The sequence below is a fragment of the Bufo bufo genome, chromosome 4, assembly GCF_905171765.1.
Source record: "Bufo bufo chromosome 4, aBufBuf1.1, whole genome shotgun sequence".
In the NCBI taxonomy this organism is placed as follows: Eukaryota; Metazoa; Chordata; class Amphibia; order Anura; family Bufonidae; genus Bufo; species Bufo bufo.
This window is the reverse complement of record NC_053392.1, coordinates 199164833-199186912: the sequence shown is the minus strand read 5'-3', so window position 1 is coordinate 199186912 and position 22080 is coordinate 199164833. Positions and strand designations below refer to the sequence as shown.

Below are 22080 nucleotides of genomic sequence, written 5' to 3'. Positions count from 1 at the left end.
CCCATTTCGGAAAGTAGACACCCTAAGGTATTCGCTGATGGGCATAGTGAGTTCATAGAACTTTTTATTTTTTGTCACAAGTTAGCGGAAAATGATGATTTTTTTTTTCTTACAAAGTCTCATATTCCACTAACTTGTGACAAAAAATAAAAACTTCCATGAACTCACTATGCCCATCATGAAATACCTTGGGGTGTCTTCTTTCCAAAATGGGGTCACTTGTGGGGTAGTTATACTGCCCTGGCATTTTAGGGGGCCAAATGCGTGCGAAGTAGTTTGAAATCAAAATCTGTAAAAAATGGCCGGTGAAATCCGAAAGGTGCTCTTTGGAATGTGGGCCCCTTTGCCCATCTAGGCTGCAAAAAAGTGTCACACATGTGGTATCTCCGTACTCAGGAGAAGTTGGGCAATGTGTTTTGGGGTGTCATTTTACATATACCCATGCTGGGTGAGCTAAATATCTTGGTCAAATACCAACTTTGTATAAAAAAAAATGTGAAAAGTTGTCTTTTGCCAAGTTATTTCTCTCACCCAGCATGGGTATATGTAAAAAGACACCCCAAAACACATTGCCCAACTTCTCCTGAGTACGGGGATACCAGATGTGTGACACTTTTTTGCAGCCTAGGTGGGCAAAGGGGCCCACATTCCAAAGAGCACCTTTCAGATTTCACCGGCCATTTTTTACAGATTTTGATTTCAAACCACTTCTGCCCTGGCATTTTAGGGGCCGAATGCGTGAGAAGTGGTTTGAAATCAAAATCTGTAAAAAATGGCCGGTGAAATCCGAAAGGTGCTCTTTGGAATGTGGGCCCCTTTGCCCACCTAGGCTGCAAAAAAGTGTCACACATGTGGTATCTCCGTACTCAGGAGAAGTTGGGCAATGTGTTTTGGGGTGTCATTTTACATATACCCATGCTGGGTGAGCTAAATATCTTGGTCAAATACCAACTTTGTATAAAAAAAAAATGTGAAAAGTTGTCTTTTGCCAAGTTATTTCTCTCACCCAGCATGGGTATATGTAAAAAGACACCCCAAAACACATTGCCCAACTTCTCCTGAGTACGGGGATACCAGATGTGTGACACTTTTTTGCAGCCTAGGTGGGCAAAGGGGCCCACATTCCAAAGAGCACCTTTCAGATTTCACCGGCCATTTTTTACAGATTTTGATTTCAAACCACTTCTCACGCATTCGGCCCCTAAAATGCCAGGGCAGTATAACTACCCCACAAGTGACCCCATTTTGGAAAGAAGACACCCCCAGGTATTTTTTGATGGGCATAGTGAGTTCATGGAAGTTTTTATTTTTTGTCACAAGTTAGTGGAATATGAGACTTTGTAAGAAAAAAAAAAAAAAGAATCATCATTTTCCGCTAACTTGTGACAAAAAATAACAAATTATAGGAACTCGCCATGCCCCTCACGGAATACCTTGGGGTGTCTTCTTTCCAAATTGGGGTCACTTGTGGGGTAGTTATACTGCCCTGGCATTCTAGGGGCCCTAATGTGTGGTAAGTAGGTAAATGACCTGTGAAATCCGAAAGGTGCTCTTTGGAATGTGGGCCCCTTTGCCCATCTAGGCTGCAAAAAAGTGTCACACATGTGGTATCGCCGTATTCAGGAGAAGTTGGGCAATGTGTTTTGGGGTGTCATTTTACATATTTCCATGCTGGGTGAGAGAAATATCTTGGCAAAAGACAACTTTTCCCATTTTTTTTATACAAAGTTGGCATTTGACCAAGATATTTATCTCACCCAGCATGGGTATATGTAAAATGACACCCCAAAACACATTGCCCAACTTCTCCTGAGTACGGCGATACCAGATGTGTGACACTTTTTTGCAGTCTAGATGCGCAAAGGGGCCCACATTCCTTTTATGAGGGCATTTTCAGACATTTGGATCCCAGACTTCTTCTCACGCTTTAGGGCCCCTAAAATGCCAGGGCAGTATAAATACCCCACATGTGACCCCATTTTGGAAAGAAGACACCCCAAGGTATTCAATGAGGGGCATGGCGAGTTCATAGAATTTTTTTTTTTTTGGCACAAGTTAGCGGAAATTGATATTTTTTTTTTTCCTCACAAAGTCTCCCTTTCCGCTAACTTGGGACAAAAATTTCAATCTTTCATGGACTCAATATGCCCCTCAGCTAATACCTTGGGGTGTCTTCTTTCCGAAATGGCGTCACATGTGGGGTATTCTAGGGGCCCTAAAGCGTGAGAAGAAGTCTGGAATATAAATGTCTAAAAATTTTAAAGCATTTTGGATTCCGTGAGGGTTATGGTGAGCTCATGTGAGATTTTATTTTTTGACAGAAGTTAGTGCAATATGAGACTTTGTAAGAAAAAAATAAATAAAATTCCGCTAACTTGGGCCAAAAAAATGTCTGAATGGAGCCTTACAGGGGAGTGATCAATGACAGGGGGGTGATCAATGACAGGGGGTGATCACCCCCCTGTCATTGATCACCCCCCTATAAGGCTCCATTCAGATGTCCGTATGTGCTTTGCGGATCCGATCCATGTATCCGTGGATCCGTAAAAATCATACGGACATCTGAATGCAGCCTTACAGGGGGGTGATCAATGACAGGGGGGTGATCAGGGAGTCTATATGGGGTGATCACCCCCATCATTGATCACTCCCCTGTAAGGCTCCATTCAGACGTCCGTATGTGTTTTGCGGATCCGATCCATGTATCAGTGGATCCGTAAAAATCATATGGACATCTGAATGCAGCCTTACAGGGGGGTGATCAATGACAGGGGGGGTGATCAGGGAGTCTATATGGGGTGATCACCCCCGTCATTGATCACGCCCCTGTAAGGCTCCATTCAGACGTCCGTATGCGTTTTGCGGATCCGATCCATCTATCAGTGGATCCGTAAAAATCATGCGGACGTCTGAATGGCGCTTTACAGGGGGGTGATCAATGACAGGGGCGGTAATCAATGACAGGGGGTGATCAGGGAGTCTATATGGGGTGATCAGGGGTTAATAAGTGACGGGGGGGGGGGGTGTAGTGTAGTGTGGTGCTACATATTGTTGAGCTACCTGTGTCCTCTGGTGGTCGATCCAAACAAAAGGGACCACCAGAGGACCAGGTAGCAGGTATATTAGACGCTGTTTTCAAAACAGCGTCTAATATACCTGTTAGGGGTTAAAAAAAATCACATCTACAGTCTGCCAGCGAACGATCGCCGCTGGCAGGCTGGAGATCCACTCGCTTACCTTCCACGCCTGTGTGCGCGCGTTCACAGGAAATCTCGGCTCACGCGAGATGACGCCAATCGGCGTTAGTGTAGCCTGGGAGAGCCGCCGCGATGACGCCTTTCGGCGTTAGGTGTGCGGCAAGTGGTTAAAATGTAAAAAAAAACAAAAACTTTCTAAGTCAATTTGCCAATTCTGGAGAAATTCAGCACCATATGGACACTGCCCTTCAATGCAAGGAAAACCTACATCATTGTGTTTCATAGAAGGAATACAAAATCAGCCAGGTATGCTTTATTTGTGATAAACATCTTCCCCTACAGAAACGGACATGTGCTATCTGGGCATACGAGATTTTAGCTAGGCATAGACATGCTAAACGACGACGCACGCCATTAGTAGACAAATGTACGACCAGAAACTAACTTGGCTTAAACTCTTTGAATGCATCATCGCCTCAATGCTTCCTTATAGCATTAAAGAGGTTTTCCAATATTTATTTATTTTTAATCCAGACAGCAGAGGGTACTTTTTAAATGTCCTGTTAGTAGTGCACCACCACTCCAATCCCCACTGGGCCTGAAGTAGTACATTGAATTCATCATTTATATCAGTGGCCAATTGTGCATAACTGGCATGTGCCTAGTGACTTTTTCTTTATTTTATACAGCCTCCTGCTCTCTAACAATTGTTGAAAATATATTGGAAGCCCTCCACATATACCTAGTATGGCCAAGGAGAGATTCCAGCCCAAAATAAATATTTCACTTGGAATTCTGCAAACATTTTCTCCAGGTACATCAGAGTACCTCAAACAGTGCCTGCGAAGCTGAGCTGGGCAGAGTTCCACTAAACCTTAAAATCAGAAGAGGGTGCTTTAAATTTGGGCCCACCTACATACCAACAGTTTAGCACACACCCTTCCCAGCCTATTAAAGGCCATGTTAGGGTAATCAACAGGGGCGGATTAGCCGTAGACCTTACAGGGAAATTTCCTGGTGGAGTTTTTGGGGATAAATTTTGTGCTGCTGGCAGTATTTTGTGACAGGCTGTGGTATTTGGCTCTGTTGGGGTGGTATAATGTGCTGGCCCTGCCTTGCATCAATTTAGACCCAACTACAAAACCGGGCCACTTTTTATATTTTTTCCAGGGCTACTTTAAGTTTCCAGTCCACCCCTGGTAATCAAGGCACCTTTTCCTGTGGGAAGGCGTCTGGGCAATAATGTTTGCCATTTTCCTGTGAAGGTGCTGTGCCATATTGTTTGCCTATTCAGTGTAGAGACTACTGCCTGACCTGATCCTCACTTGATCTCCGCTCTGACCTGCCCACCCTGATCTCTGGAGTGTTTATCAGATTGCACATACTCTTCCTGCCCTGATTAGTTTTGCTTTTTCATCTCTTGGTGCTGCTGTCAGGTGTCTTTTGACTGTCATGGGTCAGAAGTCACCTAAAGGGGTTGTCCGGGTTCAGAGCTGAAGCCTTACATAGCCCCATTTTCACACCTCCAGCCCCTGTGCTGGATCGCGTAGGGAAAGGGCTTTTTTTTTGTTTATATTTTTACACTGCTTCCGCCTAGCAGTGTTACCCTGATGGGCAGACTTTAGCATCATTTTACAGGCTAGGGCAGCGCTAACGCCTGCCCATTAGTGCCAGTGACTTTACTGGATTTCTTTTAAAAAAAAAAAGCCTTTGCCCTGCGCGATTCAGAGCAGGGCAAAGGAGAGCATCAGAGCATGAAATGCTCCAGGGGTATATCCAGGTTCAGCTCTGAACCCAGACAACCCCATTAAAGAGGACGTTTCACCTGGAAAAACATTGTGAACTAAGTATCCTGACATATACAGTGGCGCCCAGGGATCTCACTGCACTTACTATTATCCCTGGGCGCCGCTCCGTTCTCCTGTTATGTCCTCCGGTATGTTTGGAGACTTGGTTATAGTAGGCGGTGTCTGCCCTTGTTCTGTGGGCGTCTCCTTTGCCTAGGCTGTAGCGCTGGCCAATCGCAGCGCAGAGCTCACAGCCTGGGAGGTTTTTTTCTCCCAGGCTGTGAGCTGTGATTGGCCAGCGCTACAGCCTAGGAGGAGGAGACGCCCAGCAGAACAAGGGCAGTCTCCGCCTACTATAACTTACTGAGCGAAGATACCGGAGGACATAACGGGAGAACGGAGCGGCGCCCAGGGATAATAGTAAGTGCAGTGAGATCCCTGGGCGCCGCTGTATATGTCAGGATACTTAGTTAACAATGTTTTTCCAGATGAAAGGTCCTCTTTAAGCCTCATTCACATGTCAGTGTTTTGCATCAGTGACTGAGCCAAAACCAGGGCTGGAGCCTCCACAGACAATGTATAAGATCTGCACCTGTTCTGTGTTTAGAGCCACACCTGGTTTTGGCTCAAAACCACTGATTGAAAACACGGACGTGTGAATGAGGCATTAAACAAACTACTCAAAATGATGGTGGTGTTTCCCCTTTCACTAGTTTAAAAACTAAAAGTGAACTATATCAGTGTGCAGAGCAGCGCCCAGGGGTCCCCCTGCACTTACTAGTATGTCTGGCCGCCGCTCCGTTCGCCCGGTATAGGCTCCGGTGTCTGCAGCTCCCTCTGTTGTACTGGGCAGAGTTTTTGTATTAGGGTTGTCCCTTGCTGCAGCGCTGGCCAATCGTAGCACACAGCTCATAACCTGGGAGTCCCAGGCTATGAGCTGTGTGCTACGATTGGCCAGCGCTGCAGCAAGGGACAACCCTAATACAAAAACTCTGCCCAGTACAACAGAGGGAGCTGCAGACACCGGAGCCTATACCGGGCGAACGGAGCGGCGTCCAGACATACTAGTAAGTGCAGGGGGACCCCTGGGCGCCGCTCTGCACACTGATATAGTTAGTTTTTAAACTAGTAAAAGGTCCTCTTTAATTTGTTCGAGTGACATAGTGGATCCACATCAGCTCCGTTCTATCCATTAATGGTTACCACTAAAGAGAAGTCAGCATTGAACAGACCAGTGTAAAGAAATAGCTTAATAGAAAAAAGAATAAGAATTTACATAGAGTGACGACACATTGCTTCTGTTGTAATGTGTTTATTTAATTTTGTAATTTTAGTGGAAGCCCATTAATTTATCATTTTTCCTTGGTTTTCCCATCTCCTACTAGACATTTGCGGTAACTCCATACTCCCCTTTAGATTAGTACTCATGAGATACTGCACTGGATTCCACAGAACTGTTATTGTTCAGAATATTTGCTAAGCTTTCTCAGTCATTTTGCTGCCATTCTTTGAGTAGAACAAAATCTCAGACAGAGAAGCATTTAAACCATATTGTCAGTTCCTCTGATGCTTTGTTATTATGTAGAACATTCTCCAGGGCTTTGCAATAAATTTAGCAGCATTCACATTAAACAGAAATGTATGCAACCTCATTATTGTCACACTGTTCACCATCAATACTTTTTGCAAGACATTTTTGTCATCACTGAAGCAGTCATTACTTGGCGATAACAAGCTTCTGTACAATATGCCTCATTTGTCTTGAATCAACCTTTCCAAACAATGGGACTTTATGTTGTTACCCAGTCAGTGTCACAGTGATACCAATTACCAAAGGAAACCTACCGCTGATGTGTTCTTCTATCTCTATTAATGGGCCTCACTGTGTGCAGTGACAAGGACATGTTTGAGCTCAGAAAATAAGGGTCAGGATGCCATGAAAATGTCATATTTTACCCCCTTTGTCTTCACTGTTCTTAAACTCAGGATTGACATTGACCTTCTTGATTGTTTTCTTTTCCCTTCCATCAAGTCAAGAAATGAAACCCACGCAACAGAAAAAAATTGAAGGGGTGTCCATTACATGATATAGGATCTTTGTATTTTGTACATCACTAGCACAGCAGCAAGTACAAAGTCATAAAATACAGTCCAAAGATATATTGGTCTGTTACATGCCTGCATTCCCCTTCCATGTCAATGTAAAGGGTTCCTGCTTCATGGATAAATGAAGTTGCCAATAGATGCAATATTGTAGAATTACTCTGGCATTGATAATGAATAGATTTTATATATTTTGAACTGTATTTTAGGTGTATTATCATGTTGAGAAGGTACAGTGGTGCATTATGGTTGTGGCAAGCATCAGGGCATGGTAATGCATTACTAAAAATACTAATAATTGTAAAGGTGAGAGACACTTAACATACCTGAAAGGTAATGCTTTCCTGCACTAATAAAACAACCTATATCGTGTCCGATTGTACAAAGCATTGTAATATATGTAACAGTGAAGAGGAATATTAGAAAACCAACAGCAGCATGTTTTCTGGTAGTAATTGGGCCTAGATGACCTAGAGGGTCTTTCAAGGACCAAATGTGTATGGAGCCCATTTTAAAATCAATGATGATGAATATTCACCATCTGGGGTGAAAGCTTCGCTCTTCTAACTAGCAGTCAGTAGTACAGGGACCATGACTTCTATTCCCAGCTACAGTAACACCTGCATTGCATTTCATCTCACCGTGCTCATAAAGGGTTCTCGAGGGACTTTGGCTTCCTCAGAAAAGAGAAGTGATCACTTGTAGAATGTCCACAACACATTTATTTGGAGTACGTATACTTTCAAACACATGAAAAATTTACCTTGGTCAGTAAACCAATGCGTCATTACAAAATTACGGCCATGTAGTTTAATCTTCCGGATTTTGTTGTGCAAAAGGCAAATAATACATTCTTGTACAAAATAGGTCTTGAATGTTTTTTGCACATCTATATTTATACAAATCAATTAGTAGAAATTAGGATGGGGCTACACGGTGACCTTGGGTGCCACACATCCCAGTGTAGAGCTGAGTACATCACCAACTAATGTCAGTGAATTAAACGCCACACTACACTGAGATCTTTGGCCATACAGTGTGTCTGCTCTGACCAAACTTGTCATGTAGCACCCTAAGTTCTGCATAGGTGTTCTATCTTTACACCCAGCATGTATGCCACAAACATCTCCTGATATGTGTTGAACTTGGGGCTCTCACATACAACTGTACAAAAAACACACAATGTGCAATTTTTATTTTGTAGGACCAATTGAATTGAAAAGCATAGCTAACTAGGTTTTTAAACAGGACACACTTTTGAAAATTCAGTGTCAAAGCCCCTGAGATCCCCACCAATTGCTAGAATGAAGGAGCCAATATGTTCTGCGGAGCAACATAACATTTTTTCCAGCACTGATTGAATTTGCTTGCACTGAGCCAATCCATATAGTTTGTGTGAAAGAGGCCTTAGAATGTCAAAAGATTACTCCAGTCCCTTGGTCTATGCGATTGATGCATATCCCTTACACAGCAAATACATTCTTCTAACATCACAACCAGCTCCACCACTTATCCTATACCCATAAAGACATATAATCTATCCCACATTGTTCTCCCTGGAATTCCATGCTTGCCATACTTTCCACTTATGCTGTAATCTAATCCAGTTGTCCATTACAGCAAAGAACAGACTACCGGAGTATACCATATCCAGCATAGCCGGATAATGATGCACAGAGTCAGATCCCCACTGATTATAATGGAATTGGATGGCCTACCATGGAATTTGGCCGAAAGACTTAAATTTATGCCAGACAACTGCTGTATCCCATTACAGTCGATGAGGACCCAGTGGTACAAGGCATTATTTGGTAATACCGAATATGGTAAATTACGGTATGGTTCTCTGCCGGAACAGACTACCGGCTTAGTTTACGTAATATGTGAACCTAATCTTACACTTATTTCTTATATTGCCCTAGGGAACAGATATCTATTCTTCCGAGTTTCCACTAGTAAAGCTGGTCGTCACTACAGCCAGCATGGCAAAGACTAATTTATAGTTTCCCTTTAATTTACATAAAAGCACAATAATGAACATTGGATTGATAAGAAACTTTCACCTATTGTTTAAATCATATCAATCCATCTATTCTATATAATGTTAACAGATGGCTTCAGGATAGGCCATCAAAAACTGATCGGCACAGGCTGGTCCCGGAACCATACAGTTCCATTGTGTAGTGGACAAAGCTGGTAACTGCAGCACTGCTCCCATTAAAATTAATGGGGTCAGTGCTGCAGTTACCAGCTATGTCCAATACAGAATGGATGGCGCTGTGACTACTTTAAGGCAGCTGATTGGTGGGGGTGCAGCATTGTGATTAGGTATTGATAGCCTATTCTCAGGATAGGAGGATATTGCTCCTTCACCTTAGTCATCTGATTTAGCTGGCCTATTCTGAGGATATGCCATGAATATTCTGAACCCAGAAAACCTTTTTAAAATATAATAGTAATGTAATAACTCAGGTACAGAAAGTACATCTGAAGTGTTTTTGAATAACAATGTGAAGTGTCATCTCTCTAAGTGTAGTAGACAATTTGAAGCATTCAATGATGAAGGACACATCGTTCAGCTGGCACAATTGTGCAGTTTTTATGAATACGCAACTTCAGACTTCATATAAACATTTTATTAAAAGAAAGCCAAACTTAAGTTACATCTCATGTCATATGCTGCGTTTCAACATGCAGACAATGCTACGTGGTACAACTTACCGGTACATAACATCTAAATATATCACACTATGCAAGATCTACCTATATGTCTATTATACCCAGGAGTCCGGTGCTCTCGTCAGTCGGTGGAAGAAAAATAAAATGGTTACCTGCCCTGAAAACCAAGACTTAGATCTTACCCACAAGCTTTAACTAAGCTCCGCAGAATTTCCGTTTTTTTTTAAAATAAAATATTTATTTTAGGACTGTCCAATACTCTTACTGGGGAGCCAAAATGGAGCGACAACCCATGCCTTTGGTGTTAAGCTCTATCATATTTGTCAAAGTATGATTTTGGAATGTCGTTCGCAAGTTTCGTCCGATTTGACAGGAGGAAGAGCATTGCATAAAGTATTCTGTAATATTCCTGACTGTGCCCTACTAACAGCTATTTTTGCTATGGCTGGCTAAAGTCTATGAACCAATAGACTATTGGAGGGGGGAAAAGTGGGACTTAGAATAGGGATCGCATTACTTGCACACAAATAATTTTTTTGTACAATAGAATAAAAAATAAAAGAAACTGATGTTCCCACATACATTCTATATCAAGTATTATAAAAAAAACACGACAAAAGAGAGCAAAGACACTTAAAATATAAAAGAATAAAAAAAGGGAGAAAAATTATGAAGAGAGCAAGATCATCAATAACATCAGTCCATTAACATACAGGCATCTGTTGGTGATATCTGGCATGGATTGAAAGGCTCATAAATATGCTGGATCTCATGGGTGTCAAAGGTCCCTCAGGTCTACTCTGTGAGAGGCGTTTTAAAGGGCTTGCATGCGTCGCAGTGTATCATACAACTATAAAAAGGGCTGACATGAAATCTGTGATAATGCTCACGTTTACCTCTAGGGATGAGCGAATATACCTTAGAACCAAACCCGAGTTCGGGAAATGTTTATTTACAGTATAAATCAATTTCTGAAGTCATTATGTGAAGTCTCGCGAGACTTCGCGAAGTAATAACTTCGTCTCATCGAAGCCAATACATACTAATGCTGTACAGAGCGCTCGCTCCGTACAGTATTGAAACAAAGTTTTATTCAAATCGACTTCGGATGTTTCATCCGAAGTAGATTCGCTCATTCCTATTTACCTCCCATATGTTAGATCGGGGATGTTTAACCTGCGGCCCTCCAGCTGTTGTAAAACTACAACTCCCACCATGCCCTGCTGTAGACTGATAGCTGGAGGATGTCTGGGCATTCTGGGAGTTGTAGTTTTGCAGCAGCTTGAGGGCCACATATTGGGCATCCCTGTGTTAGATGATTGGGGCTTCTTAAAAAAGGTTATCCACATGCTGCAAGAATTTCCAGTTTGTAGTCATTTATCACCCTCAGTGACAGATGAGATCTTCAGTGTCACTGCATTAGACGTTGAGTGCTCGGCATGAAATGTAAAGCTACTTAGAGCAAAATCAACAAGTTCAATAAATGGTGAAATAATCCCATTTTAAATGTAGTACTGGAGGACTGCAAAGCAGCACACCCTCATACCCAACATGGAAGGTGCAATTTACCACCGCTTTCCTCTGAACATCTCATATACTTGGCAGCCATCCCTAACCTAACACATCACAATCAATATCTTGTCAGGCTGTCTGACCAAGCAAACAAAAGAAAGCTCGTCATGTACTAAGCATGTTTATTAATGCTGCATTAATGAAGTCAGCATGCCGCACACGTCTAGGAACTGTGGCACTATTTAGGGAAACTCATTAACACTTCTGTTGGAAATCTGACAGATTAAAATAGAGAAAATACCATGTTTGATGGGAATACTTCCCTCCCCCCAAGTAGTCAGAGACCAGAAATCTAACATGCTGTGCACAGTAATGATGCGGACATAGCTTGCATTCTCCATCAGTGATACACAGGATAGCCAATGTATGCAAACCCCGGAATCGCCAGGCCTCTGAGCTCACACACTGCATCATTGTAGAGCCAGAATCTCAAAAGCTTATGTTATCTCAGCCCAATGTAAAAATTGAAGCACAGATGAAAACGGGTGAATGAATGCAATTAGTATATACTATCTCTAGGAACACTATAAAAATGTAGCAACGCAGGTTATAAGCTGATCTCGCAGAAGAAAACATAGCCATTCATATAATAAGCTCACTTAAGAAAGGCATGCAGCATGTCTGCCACAAAATAATACATCAGTAGTGAATTTGGCACCAATATACATTTACAGTAAACTCACTTTCCTACTAGTGTTCCCTTTATCAACCACTGACATGGAATAGAATGACATATGCAAGCCTTACCTAGCAGACTGAACTAGTCATATGATGCCAACCTGTATATGAAGCACAACCCCCACGTATTACATATGACAATACCGGCATGGATATCGCATGGAAAGCTCGGCTTGGTGACACGGCGGGTCATTTCCAACAGACTACAAAATTATACAGCCCAGGACTGAATCACTGATGAAATACTCCGATTTTCTTAGTTTCCGACACCCAATGTTATATATACCCCATTTAGTAGGCTAGAAGCAGAAATGGATTAACCTCGCTAAAGGACACATTGCTGGCATGTCGCCATATTTTTTGGCGTTCAATCTCATCTGAGAGACCATTCAGCTTCATTCCAAAGGAAGGTGAAATGCCATTACATTCAGGTCCTGAACAAAATGAAGAAGTATCCAATACTTCTATAAGCAACAAGACATGTAAGAAAGAAAGCAAATGGCAAAAATGTATTCACATCCTGCTTATAGTGTGTGAAAATGTTCACAGTTTATGTCCATATGATAAATACATGGCATTATAGTAACAGGGAGATAGAAATTCCTTGGTGTACAGTAGTGCCCGGCCATATGTCAGGCTGGGTGCCAGTACAGTGATGGTCTATGTGCAATAGAAAGAGGCCCAGGCACTGCAGTGGCAGCAGCAACGTACAGAACTGTAGCGTCCATCATACACATTCTTCTGCAGACATTAAAAGCGGGTTGATGTATTCAAAACCCTCAAATTCTGACTGGTCAATCTTTCTCACCACATCCCTGCAAAAAAAAAAAAGGAGAATCTTAATAATCAGCTGTAAATGCAGAGTGTAAAATACAGTGCAATCACACCAAGCAGGGGGTAAAATGGATAAAATAGATGCAAGCTTTTATCAGCGGTGGCAATTACGGGTGTAAAGGGTGGTCCCAGAGCCCAGTGTAATCATTAGACTATTAGAAAGAGAGTCAGTTACAGCTCTGACTAGTTGACCGTCAAAAGGTCAGATAGATGCAATTAGTGGAGTGAAGGAAACAAGTATCACAGAAAACACCACTAAAACATAAAACTTTTAATATTACTCACTAAAATACCTTCTAATTACCTCCTTTTGCTTAATATTCTCGCAGGGTTCATTATGAAAAAGATGTGTCCCTACTCCTTTCCCTATTACTATTTAGACCCTACCTAAAAACGGAATGGCCGCCCCGATAGGGGCGATCCCGTTTCAGGAACCTCCTAGTTACCCTACGGAGTCCCTAACACAGAAAAGAATCCCCTCACCATCGTATAAAAGAGAGTGTTCATGTCCAGTAGTCACGTAAAAAATGTAGGTACTTCACACCTAACCTTGGTTATATAAAAAAAAAAAAAAAAAAAAAAAAAGGTGTATATATGTACCAAAACTAAACCAGATAGTATACAACGCTTGTTCCCAACACGTTTCACCGTGCCAACAGGCACAAGCTCATCAGGGGACAGTATCACAATGGAAATACAGTCAGGTCCATAAATATTGGGACATCGACACAATTTAACTGCAGACTGTCAGAGCTTCAATTTGAGGGTATTTACATCCAAATCAGGTGAACAATGTAAGAATTACAACAGTTTACATATGGGCCTCCCACTTGTTAAAGGACCAAAAGTAATGGGACAATTGGCTCCTCAGCTGTTCCATGGCCTGGTGTGTGTTATTCCCTCATTATCCCAATTACAATGAGCAGATAAAAGGTCCAGAGTTCATTTCAAGTATGCCATTTGCATTTGGAATCTGTTGCTGTCAACTCTCGAGATCCAAAGAGCTGTCACCATCAGTGAAGCAAGCCATCATTAGGCTGAAAAAACAAAACAAACCCATCAGAGAGATAGCAAAAACATTAGGCGTGGCCAAAACAACTGTTTGGAAAATTCTTAAAAAGAAGGAACGCACCGGTGAGCTCAGCAACACCAAAAGACCCGGAAGACCACGGAAAACAACTGTGGTGGATGACCGAAGAATTCTTTCCCTGGTGAAGAAAACACCCTTCACAACAGTTGGCCGGATCAAGAACACTCTCCAGGAGGTAGGTGTATGTGTGTCAAAGTCAACAATCAAGAGAAGACTTCACCAGTGTGAATACAGAGGGTTCACCACAAGATGTAAACCATTGGTGAACCTCAAAAACAGGAAGGCCAGATTAGAGTTTGCCAAACATCATCTAAAAAAGCCTTCACAGTTCTGGAACAACATCCTATGGACAGATGAGACCAAGATCAATTTGTACCAGAGTTATGGGAAGAGAAGAGTATGGAGAAGGAAAGGAACTGCTCATGATCCTAAGCATACCACCTCATCAGTAAAGCATGGTGGTGGTAGTGTCATGGAGTGGGCATGTATGGCTGCCAATGGAACTGGTTCTCTTGTATTTATTGGTGATGTGACTGCTGACAAAAGCAACAGGATGAATTCTGAAGTGTTTCGGGCAATATTATCTGCTCATATTCAGCCAAATGCTTTAGAACTCATTGGACTGCGCTTCACAGTGCAGATGGACAATGACCCAAAGCATACTGCAAACGCAACCACAGAGTTTTTTAAGGGAAAGAAGTGCAATGTTATGCAATGGCCAAGTCAATCACCTGACCTGAATCCGATTGAGCATGCATTTCACTTGCTGAAGACAAAACTGAAAGGAAAACGCCCCAAGAACAAGCAGGAACTGAAGACAGTTGCAGTAGAGGCCTGGCAGAGCATCACCAGGGATGAAACCCAGCGTCTGGTGATGTCTATGCGTTCCAGACTTCAGGCTGTAATTGACTGCAAAGGATTTGCAACCAAGTATTAAAAAGTGAAAGTTTGATTTATGATTATTATTCTGTCCCATTTCTTTTGGTTCCTTAACAAGTGGGAGGTACATATGCAAACTGTTGTACTTCCTACACCGTTCACCCTCAAATTAAAGCTGACAGTCTGCAGTTAAAGCACATATTGATTGTTTCATTTCAAATCAGTTGTGGTGGTGTATAGAGCCAAAAATGTTGGAGTTGTGTTGATGTCCCAATATTTATGGACCTGACTGTATATCCATATAAATACTAGGGGTAAAGAAAGAAAAAAACAAAAACCCAAAGTAAAGAACGACCTACAAAAAATATCAGATCAGTACTGTGGCAATCTGAACAAACCAGATAAATCTCATGAGATATATATATATATTTATATATTATATATACACAATACAGACCAAAAGTTTGGACACACCTTCTCATTCAAAGAGTTTTCTTTATTTTCATGACTATGAAAACTGTAGATTCACACTGAAGGCATCAAAACTATGGCATCCACACATGTGGAATTATATACATAACAAACAAGTGTGAAACAACTGAAAATATGTCATATTCTAGGTTCTTCAAAGTAGCCACCTTTTGCTTTGATTACTGCTTTGCACACTCTTGGCATTCTCTTGATGAGCTTCAAGAGGTAGTCCCCTGAAATGGTTTTCACTTCACAGGTGTGCCCTGTCAGGTTTAATAAGTGGGATTTCTTGCCTTATAAATGGGGTTCGGACCATCAGTTGCGTTGAGGAGAAGTCAGGTGGATACACAGCTGATAGTCCTACTGAATAGACTGTTAGAATTTGTATTATGGCAAGAAAAAAGCAGCTAAGTAAAGAAAAACGAGTGGCCATCATTACTTTAAGAAATGAAGGTCAGTCAGTCAGCCGAAAAATTGGGAAAACTTTGAAAGTAAGGGCTATTTGACCATGAAGGAGAGTGATGGGGTGCTGCGCCAGATGACCTGGCCTCCATAGTCACCGGACCTGAACCCAATCGAGATGGTTTGGGGTGAGCTGGACCGCAGAGTGAAGGCAAAAGGGCCAACAAGTGCTAAGCATCTCTGGGAACTCCTTCAAGACTGTTGGAAGACCATTTCAGTGGACTACCTCTTGAAGCTCATCAAGAGAATGCCAAGAGTGTGCAAAGCAGTAATCAAAGCAAAAGGTGGCTACTTTGAAGAACCTAGAATATGACATATTTTCAGTTGTTTCACACTTGTTTGTTATGTATATAATTCCACGTGTTAATTCTTAGTTTTGATGCCTTCATAGTCATGAAAATAAAGAAAACTCTTTGAATGAGAAGGTGTGTCCAAACTTTTGGTCTGTACTGTATATATATATATATATATATATATATATATATATATTATATATATATACACACACACATATACATACATACTGGCATCCTGAAATATATCAGGTATATCCATGACCTGTGATACCCTGCAAATAGCTTATGATGTTGTGCGGTACCCTGAACCAATAATTTAGATATCATCAGGGACCACCTCCCATACACAGATATATGTCAGATATTAAGTCCTGTGACATCAAAGGCAAAGGTACATCTCTCAATTGACCACCAGGGTCCAATACTTGCACTTATGTAGTAAACCCATAGCATGTGTGTGTATTCCAGGGGTTGGATGGAATGGCAGGGATAATTGTGATGCAAAAGAATTGCAGTTTCCGGTCCACACCGCCAGAAATGTCCAATGTCCCACCTCTGGATATCTCTTCTGTCGAGAAAGGAGCATACACCGCACATGCGTGGTTACTGGAGTCAAGCGTGCTATACTCGGAAGGCCCATAGCAGGGAAAAGAGAATATCAAGCATTTGCAGCATCCTCTCCATTTCTAACAGGGTCCTGTTCTAGAGAAAGGAGTTGGCCTAGAGGTGGGATCAGCACCATCGGACATTTCTGGTATATCCTGTGAATGTGCTATAAATGTCCAGATGCGAATACCCCTTTAATGCTGTGAAGTTATCAAGTTCAGTCCATAATTCTAATCCAAATTTGTGCCAGACCTGAAAATACTTGTCTGCTCAGGTTCCCTACGCCCCATGAAATTTGAAAAAACATGAATAGTTTTACAAAGAGCAGGGTAAAAATAGAGGCTAATAGTTTATCCCCACACTTATACCTCTTCTAGATCGGAACAAACAGGTAGGTAAGTACAGTCATTTATTGTGGGTTTAATGTCTAATTCGGTTGAATTCATCTTTAAGAATATTATATTGAATGTATATAAGAGAATATCTATTACGCACACACAAACATACGCATCTATTTTTATTGGTACTTCTAGGTATACGCTGCTTTCTGCAGTAGGCTCACTTGTCTGAGAAGCCAGGCTTTTATATTGGCCGATTCCCATTACTCCTTTTTTCATTAGTGTTTTCTTTCTACCTCCCACCTTCTCTGAAGGAGAATATTATATTGCTGAACAGCTCACAGATAAAATATTGTTTTCCTTAACTACCTGGTGTATACGGGGAGAAAAAGGATCAGAGGTTGAATGTGCTGCAGAGGTTCAGCCAGTAGGATTCCTTAGAAAAGAAAATCCTTGGAGAATGTAAACCCCCCTGTGAATCAAGGCTTTCAGATGGTATTCCCTATAATCTCACTGAATCTGAAATCCCTGCAGCCTAAAGAGGAGTATTACAATACAATTCTGTGACGCTTTCCCAATATTAATTATAATGTTATTCGAAAACTCTATAAGGCAAACTACTACCTGGTAATGCCAATCAAGAAATGCAGAATTTAATTTAATCTGAATAACTGCCATGCAACGCAATACCTACCCTGCATGAAATGTCTGGCCAGCAACAGCTGATCACCTGGGATTAGGGAAGCGACAATACCTTGTTTCTACTGGTAAAGGGGTTCTCGGAAATCTAGGACATCCCCAAACAGTCTAAAATAAAAAGAGGGTATACTTACCTCTTTCTCCAGAGCTGTTCTCTGTGCTGGTAGTGTACAAACTGCACTGGTGATGTACCGGTATACAGAGTGTGACTGCAGCATCAAATCATGTGCTGTGTACTGGCACGTGACAGATGCCGTTTATAATGAAGACATGGTAAGATGACAGACCGGCAAGAAACAGGTAAGTATACCTGTTTTTTTAGACCAGGGATGCCCAACCTGTGACCCTCCAGCTGTTGCAAAGCTACAACTCCTAGCATGCTTGGACAGCCTGCAACTTTCAGGGAGTTGTAGTTTTGCAACAGCTGGAGGGCCACAGGTTGGGCATCCCTGTTTTAGACCATTTGGGGATGTGTCCAAGATTTTTTATTATCTTAAACAACCCCTTTAAGGGTACCCTTCTAAGGAATTTAAAGGGATTTTCCCATCACAGACTGTTAAAGCAATTACAGTATATCCTATAATAATCTGGTCTACAACTGCATTCATTATATCGTACCCAGAAAGTACAAATCAGGTGGCCTATAAAGCCCTGTCTTTGGACCTTTACAAACAGAAAGAGTCCTGCTTCCAAGGAGCCAGGGAACTGCTCCACGTGACTTTCTAGGCTCTGGGTGAATAGGGTTGGGTGCTTTTAGCACAGCCATCACACTTGTTTTTTTTTTACTATAGGCAGTGGGCTATTATCGAGACACTTAGGGGTCATTTATTACAATACAGCTTTGCTTTCTTGCTGTAAGCCCTGTCCTATTCCAAGAAGACTGATTTAGGTAAACATACTCATCGTCAGGCGTGAGTTGAACAGGCTCATTGGTGAACTGTGCATCAAAATTATCCAAACCAAATTCTCCACATATGTTAGGTTTGAAGGGTGGAACCACTTGTTTCTGCTCCATCTAAAATAAAACCAAAAAACATGAACTTAACCACTAGAGTATTAAGCCAAACATCATCTTCCAAACGTCCTATAAGATATATACTGCCCGACATTGATAGGCAGGGCAAATAAATCAGATTTTTCAACAGTGAATTTGTCAAACATGGGGGGTCATTTAAAGGGGTTGTTTGATTTACGGTACAATACACCATTAGGGGATTCTGAGCCAAGTACAGCGAGGGTGTCTCGTTCAGGATGTTATCGATCAGTCAGAATGGAGGATAGCTGATGAGAGCATCTGATGCTCTGGAGGACTCAGCATATCCAATTTTTCATTTTTCCAGGGGCTGTGCAGAAGGCAAATTAAATACTTGCTTTTGGATCATTGGAGATTTAAGTCGTGGTGCTACCCTTCTAATGAAAAAGGATTGTCCAAGGTGGAGAACCCCTTTAAAGTGGTGCACCTTTGGTAGGCTTATGCAGGTCATGTATCTGTAGAATTTAGGTTTATTTGTATTATTAATGGTGACTCTTAAAACAGCTCATTGACACATGAATGCCCAAGTTATAGGGGGGTTCTCTAGGACTTCAACAATGATAGGCCATCAATGTTTAAACAGTGGGGGATAACTCTGGGACCCCATGATCAGCATAAAGAAGGACAGGACATTAATTTTTAAGTCCAAGAGAACCCGTTTAAGACATAATACTTGCCCAGGGTAGCCGAGTGTTCATAAGAAGGGCTGCAGAACTACTAAATGGAACATTTTAGATGAACAAAATCTTGTTAGTAAGGCTGTGTTCACATCTCCGTTTAGCTTTCAGTTCTTCTGATTTGTCAGAAGAGCAGGAAAAAAACCAAACCAGGATCCTATATTGCATCAGTTTTCGTTTTAGCAATTTCCGTCTATGATCTGTTTTTTTTAGACAGAAAAAAGTCCTGCATGCAGCACTTTTTTTCCCCATCTAAAAAAAATTATAAATTGATGCCACAGGATCAGTTTTTTTTTTTTTTTATAAACACGGATCCTATACAATCCTATGCATAAGGGATCGTTCACACGAACGTGTGATGCCCATTGCCGTATTGCGGATCCGCAATACACGGGCACCGTTCCGCATCACGGATGTGGACCCATTTATTTCAATGGGTCCGTAAATCCGGAACAGAATAATGGAACACTACGGAGTGCTTTCTGGGGTTCCGTTCCGTGCTTCCGCACTGCAAAAAGATAGAGCATGTTCTATCTTCTTGCGGAACGGAAGGATCGCGGACCCATTCAAGTAAATAGGTCTGCGATCCCCATGCGCCTGCCGCACGGATGGTGCCCGTGCATTGAGGACCGCAATTTGCGTCCCTAACTGATGCAACAGGATCAGTTATGTTACAGGATCCTGTTCCCCCCCCCCCCCTTCTTCTAACTGATCAGAAGAACGGAAAGCTAAACGGTGATATAAACTCAGCCTAAGCAGTTGGAAAAGATTTTCATTTTGAACATCAATAATTAATAGATATAAAGAATACGCTTACTACAATAGAGAAACATGGGTAAAGAGGACTGCCAAAAATAAATGCATTTACCAGATCCCAGTCAACATTGCGAAAGAACTGGTGTCCCTGGATATCAGCGAATCCCGTCTGCGGATGGCAGCCAAGGCGATCCTTTGGTTCCTGAAGTACATAAAGATATATTCACATTTACGGAGCAATTATAATACAGAAAAACACTGGAATGAATAAGTGCTTTTTCTTGATTGGACACATGGCTCAAATGTTCACAGCGTGCGCACAAAATATGTACGCAATCTTAAACGGAATCTATGATGAAAACTGGGGCTTCCCATCATAAATATTCATTCATCAAACTTCCTAAAGCACCAAACACTGCATTGTGTAGAACAGTGGTCTCTAACCTCTTGAAATTCTCACGGACCAAAAATGTTGTAATGGAATGAAACTTTCTATATGTGAATGTATTGGGGAAAACTGTACAGGAGGCTGAAAGGAGGCTCTAATATCCTGCTGGGCCTCCTCTAGCCTGGATACAAGATGAGATATGGTTGGACGTGGAGGCATACAGGTTCTGCATGGTGTCCTGCAGCACATTTGCCCACAGATGTTGCAGCTTCTGATAAATCTCTTGCAGAAGAACTAATGCATGGTTTGCCAGAAAGCAACACAAGGTAACTACACAGAGATATTCTCAGGTAGGTAGGCTCACCTTATTCAGAAAGCTTTTGAGAACACTTGCTGCTTTCACTGACAAAGATCTGGGTATACGAATCTGTTTTTCAAGAATAACTGAGAAAAAAGTAAATGATGTCAAGAAACAGTGACGATTTTTCCCAAATAAGAAATAAACATTTCACTATTGAAATACATAAAGCTCCCCTGCATACGTTAATGATAGCACTCATCAATGTGACAGAAATTAAAGAGGTCCTAAAGTGCAACTTTCTACTAAATCTTTAGATATACACAATGGGGGAGAGTTATCAAAACGGAGGAAATGGAAAACTGCTCACTTGCCCATAGCAACCAATCAGATTCTACCTTTCATTTTTCAGAACTCCTTTGGAAAAAGAAAGCATCACTCTGATTGGTTGCTATGAGGAACTAAGCCAGTTTCCTTTTGCACCGGTTTTGATAAATCTCCCCTTTTGTTCCAATTCCAGCCTCTTTAGCTCCATTTGCTAAAGGGTTATCGTCTTATATAGTGATGGCATATTGATAGGATGTCCCATCATTTTATTATCAGTAGAGGCAGGGCGTTAGGGATGGAAAACTGGTCAATTTCCCAGGGCCCACATCCTCTAAGGGGCCCCCTGCTTCAATGCTGCTGTTAAGCTGAACGACCCTGAGAGCGGACGGGTGGACAGCTGAAAAGCTGCACTTTACCAAAGTGCTGCTCTGCAAACTGACTCTTCTACTGGAGCTGTAGGACCTGCCATGATGTCACCTGCAGGAGGCGGGGCTCAGCAGAGAAGAGAGGGATGAAGGACCTGTGATCATCTCAGGGAGGTGTTTTTTTTTTTTATACCAAATGTCTGCACTGCTGGGGGCAACAGGGAGGGGGAAGGAGATAATTATATACACCTGGCACGACTGGGAAGGAATGGAGGAGCATTATATACTGGGACTACGGGGTACAAATATATATACTGGCGATATGGGGGGGGGAGCATTATATATTGAACTAGTGGGGAGCATGACATTAGAGCCACTGGGAGCATTATGGTTATATTATAGCTACTAGGGTACTGTAAGGGCACCAGGCAGCCCTGCCGATCAGCTGTTTGAGGAGACTGTGTGCGCTGTGCGCACGTGCCGTCTCCTTTCTCTCTTCCTGCTCACTGCTGTATGTCTATGGAACAGCAGCAGTGAACAGCACG

The 22080-nt window shown here is 42.0% G+C and overlaps 1 protein-coding gene across 1 annotated transcript in view; it reads right to left on the bottom strand.

Annotated features, from left to right (window-relative positions):
- Window positions 1-10951: 10951 nt before the first annotated feature.
- PRKCI (protein kinase C iota) overlaps window positions 10952-22080 on the bottom strand; it is a 111666-nt gene continuing 100537 nt past the window's right edge. Inside the window, exons 15-18 of the mRNA XM_040428216.1 lie at window positions 20910-20989; window positions 20270-20359; window positions 18591-18706; window positions 10952-12831 (exon numbers count right to left, since the gene is read on the bottom strand). Coding sequence (XP_040284150.1) covers window positions 12744-12831; window positions 18591-18706; window positions 20270-20359; window positions 20910-20989 — 374 coding nt within the window. The 3' untranslated portion in view covers window positions 10952-12743. The remainder of the gene's footprint in view (window positions 12832-18590; window positions 18707-20269; window positions 20360-20909; window positions 20990-22080) is intronic.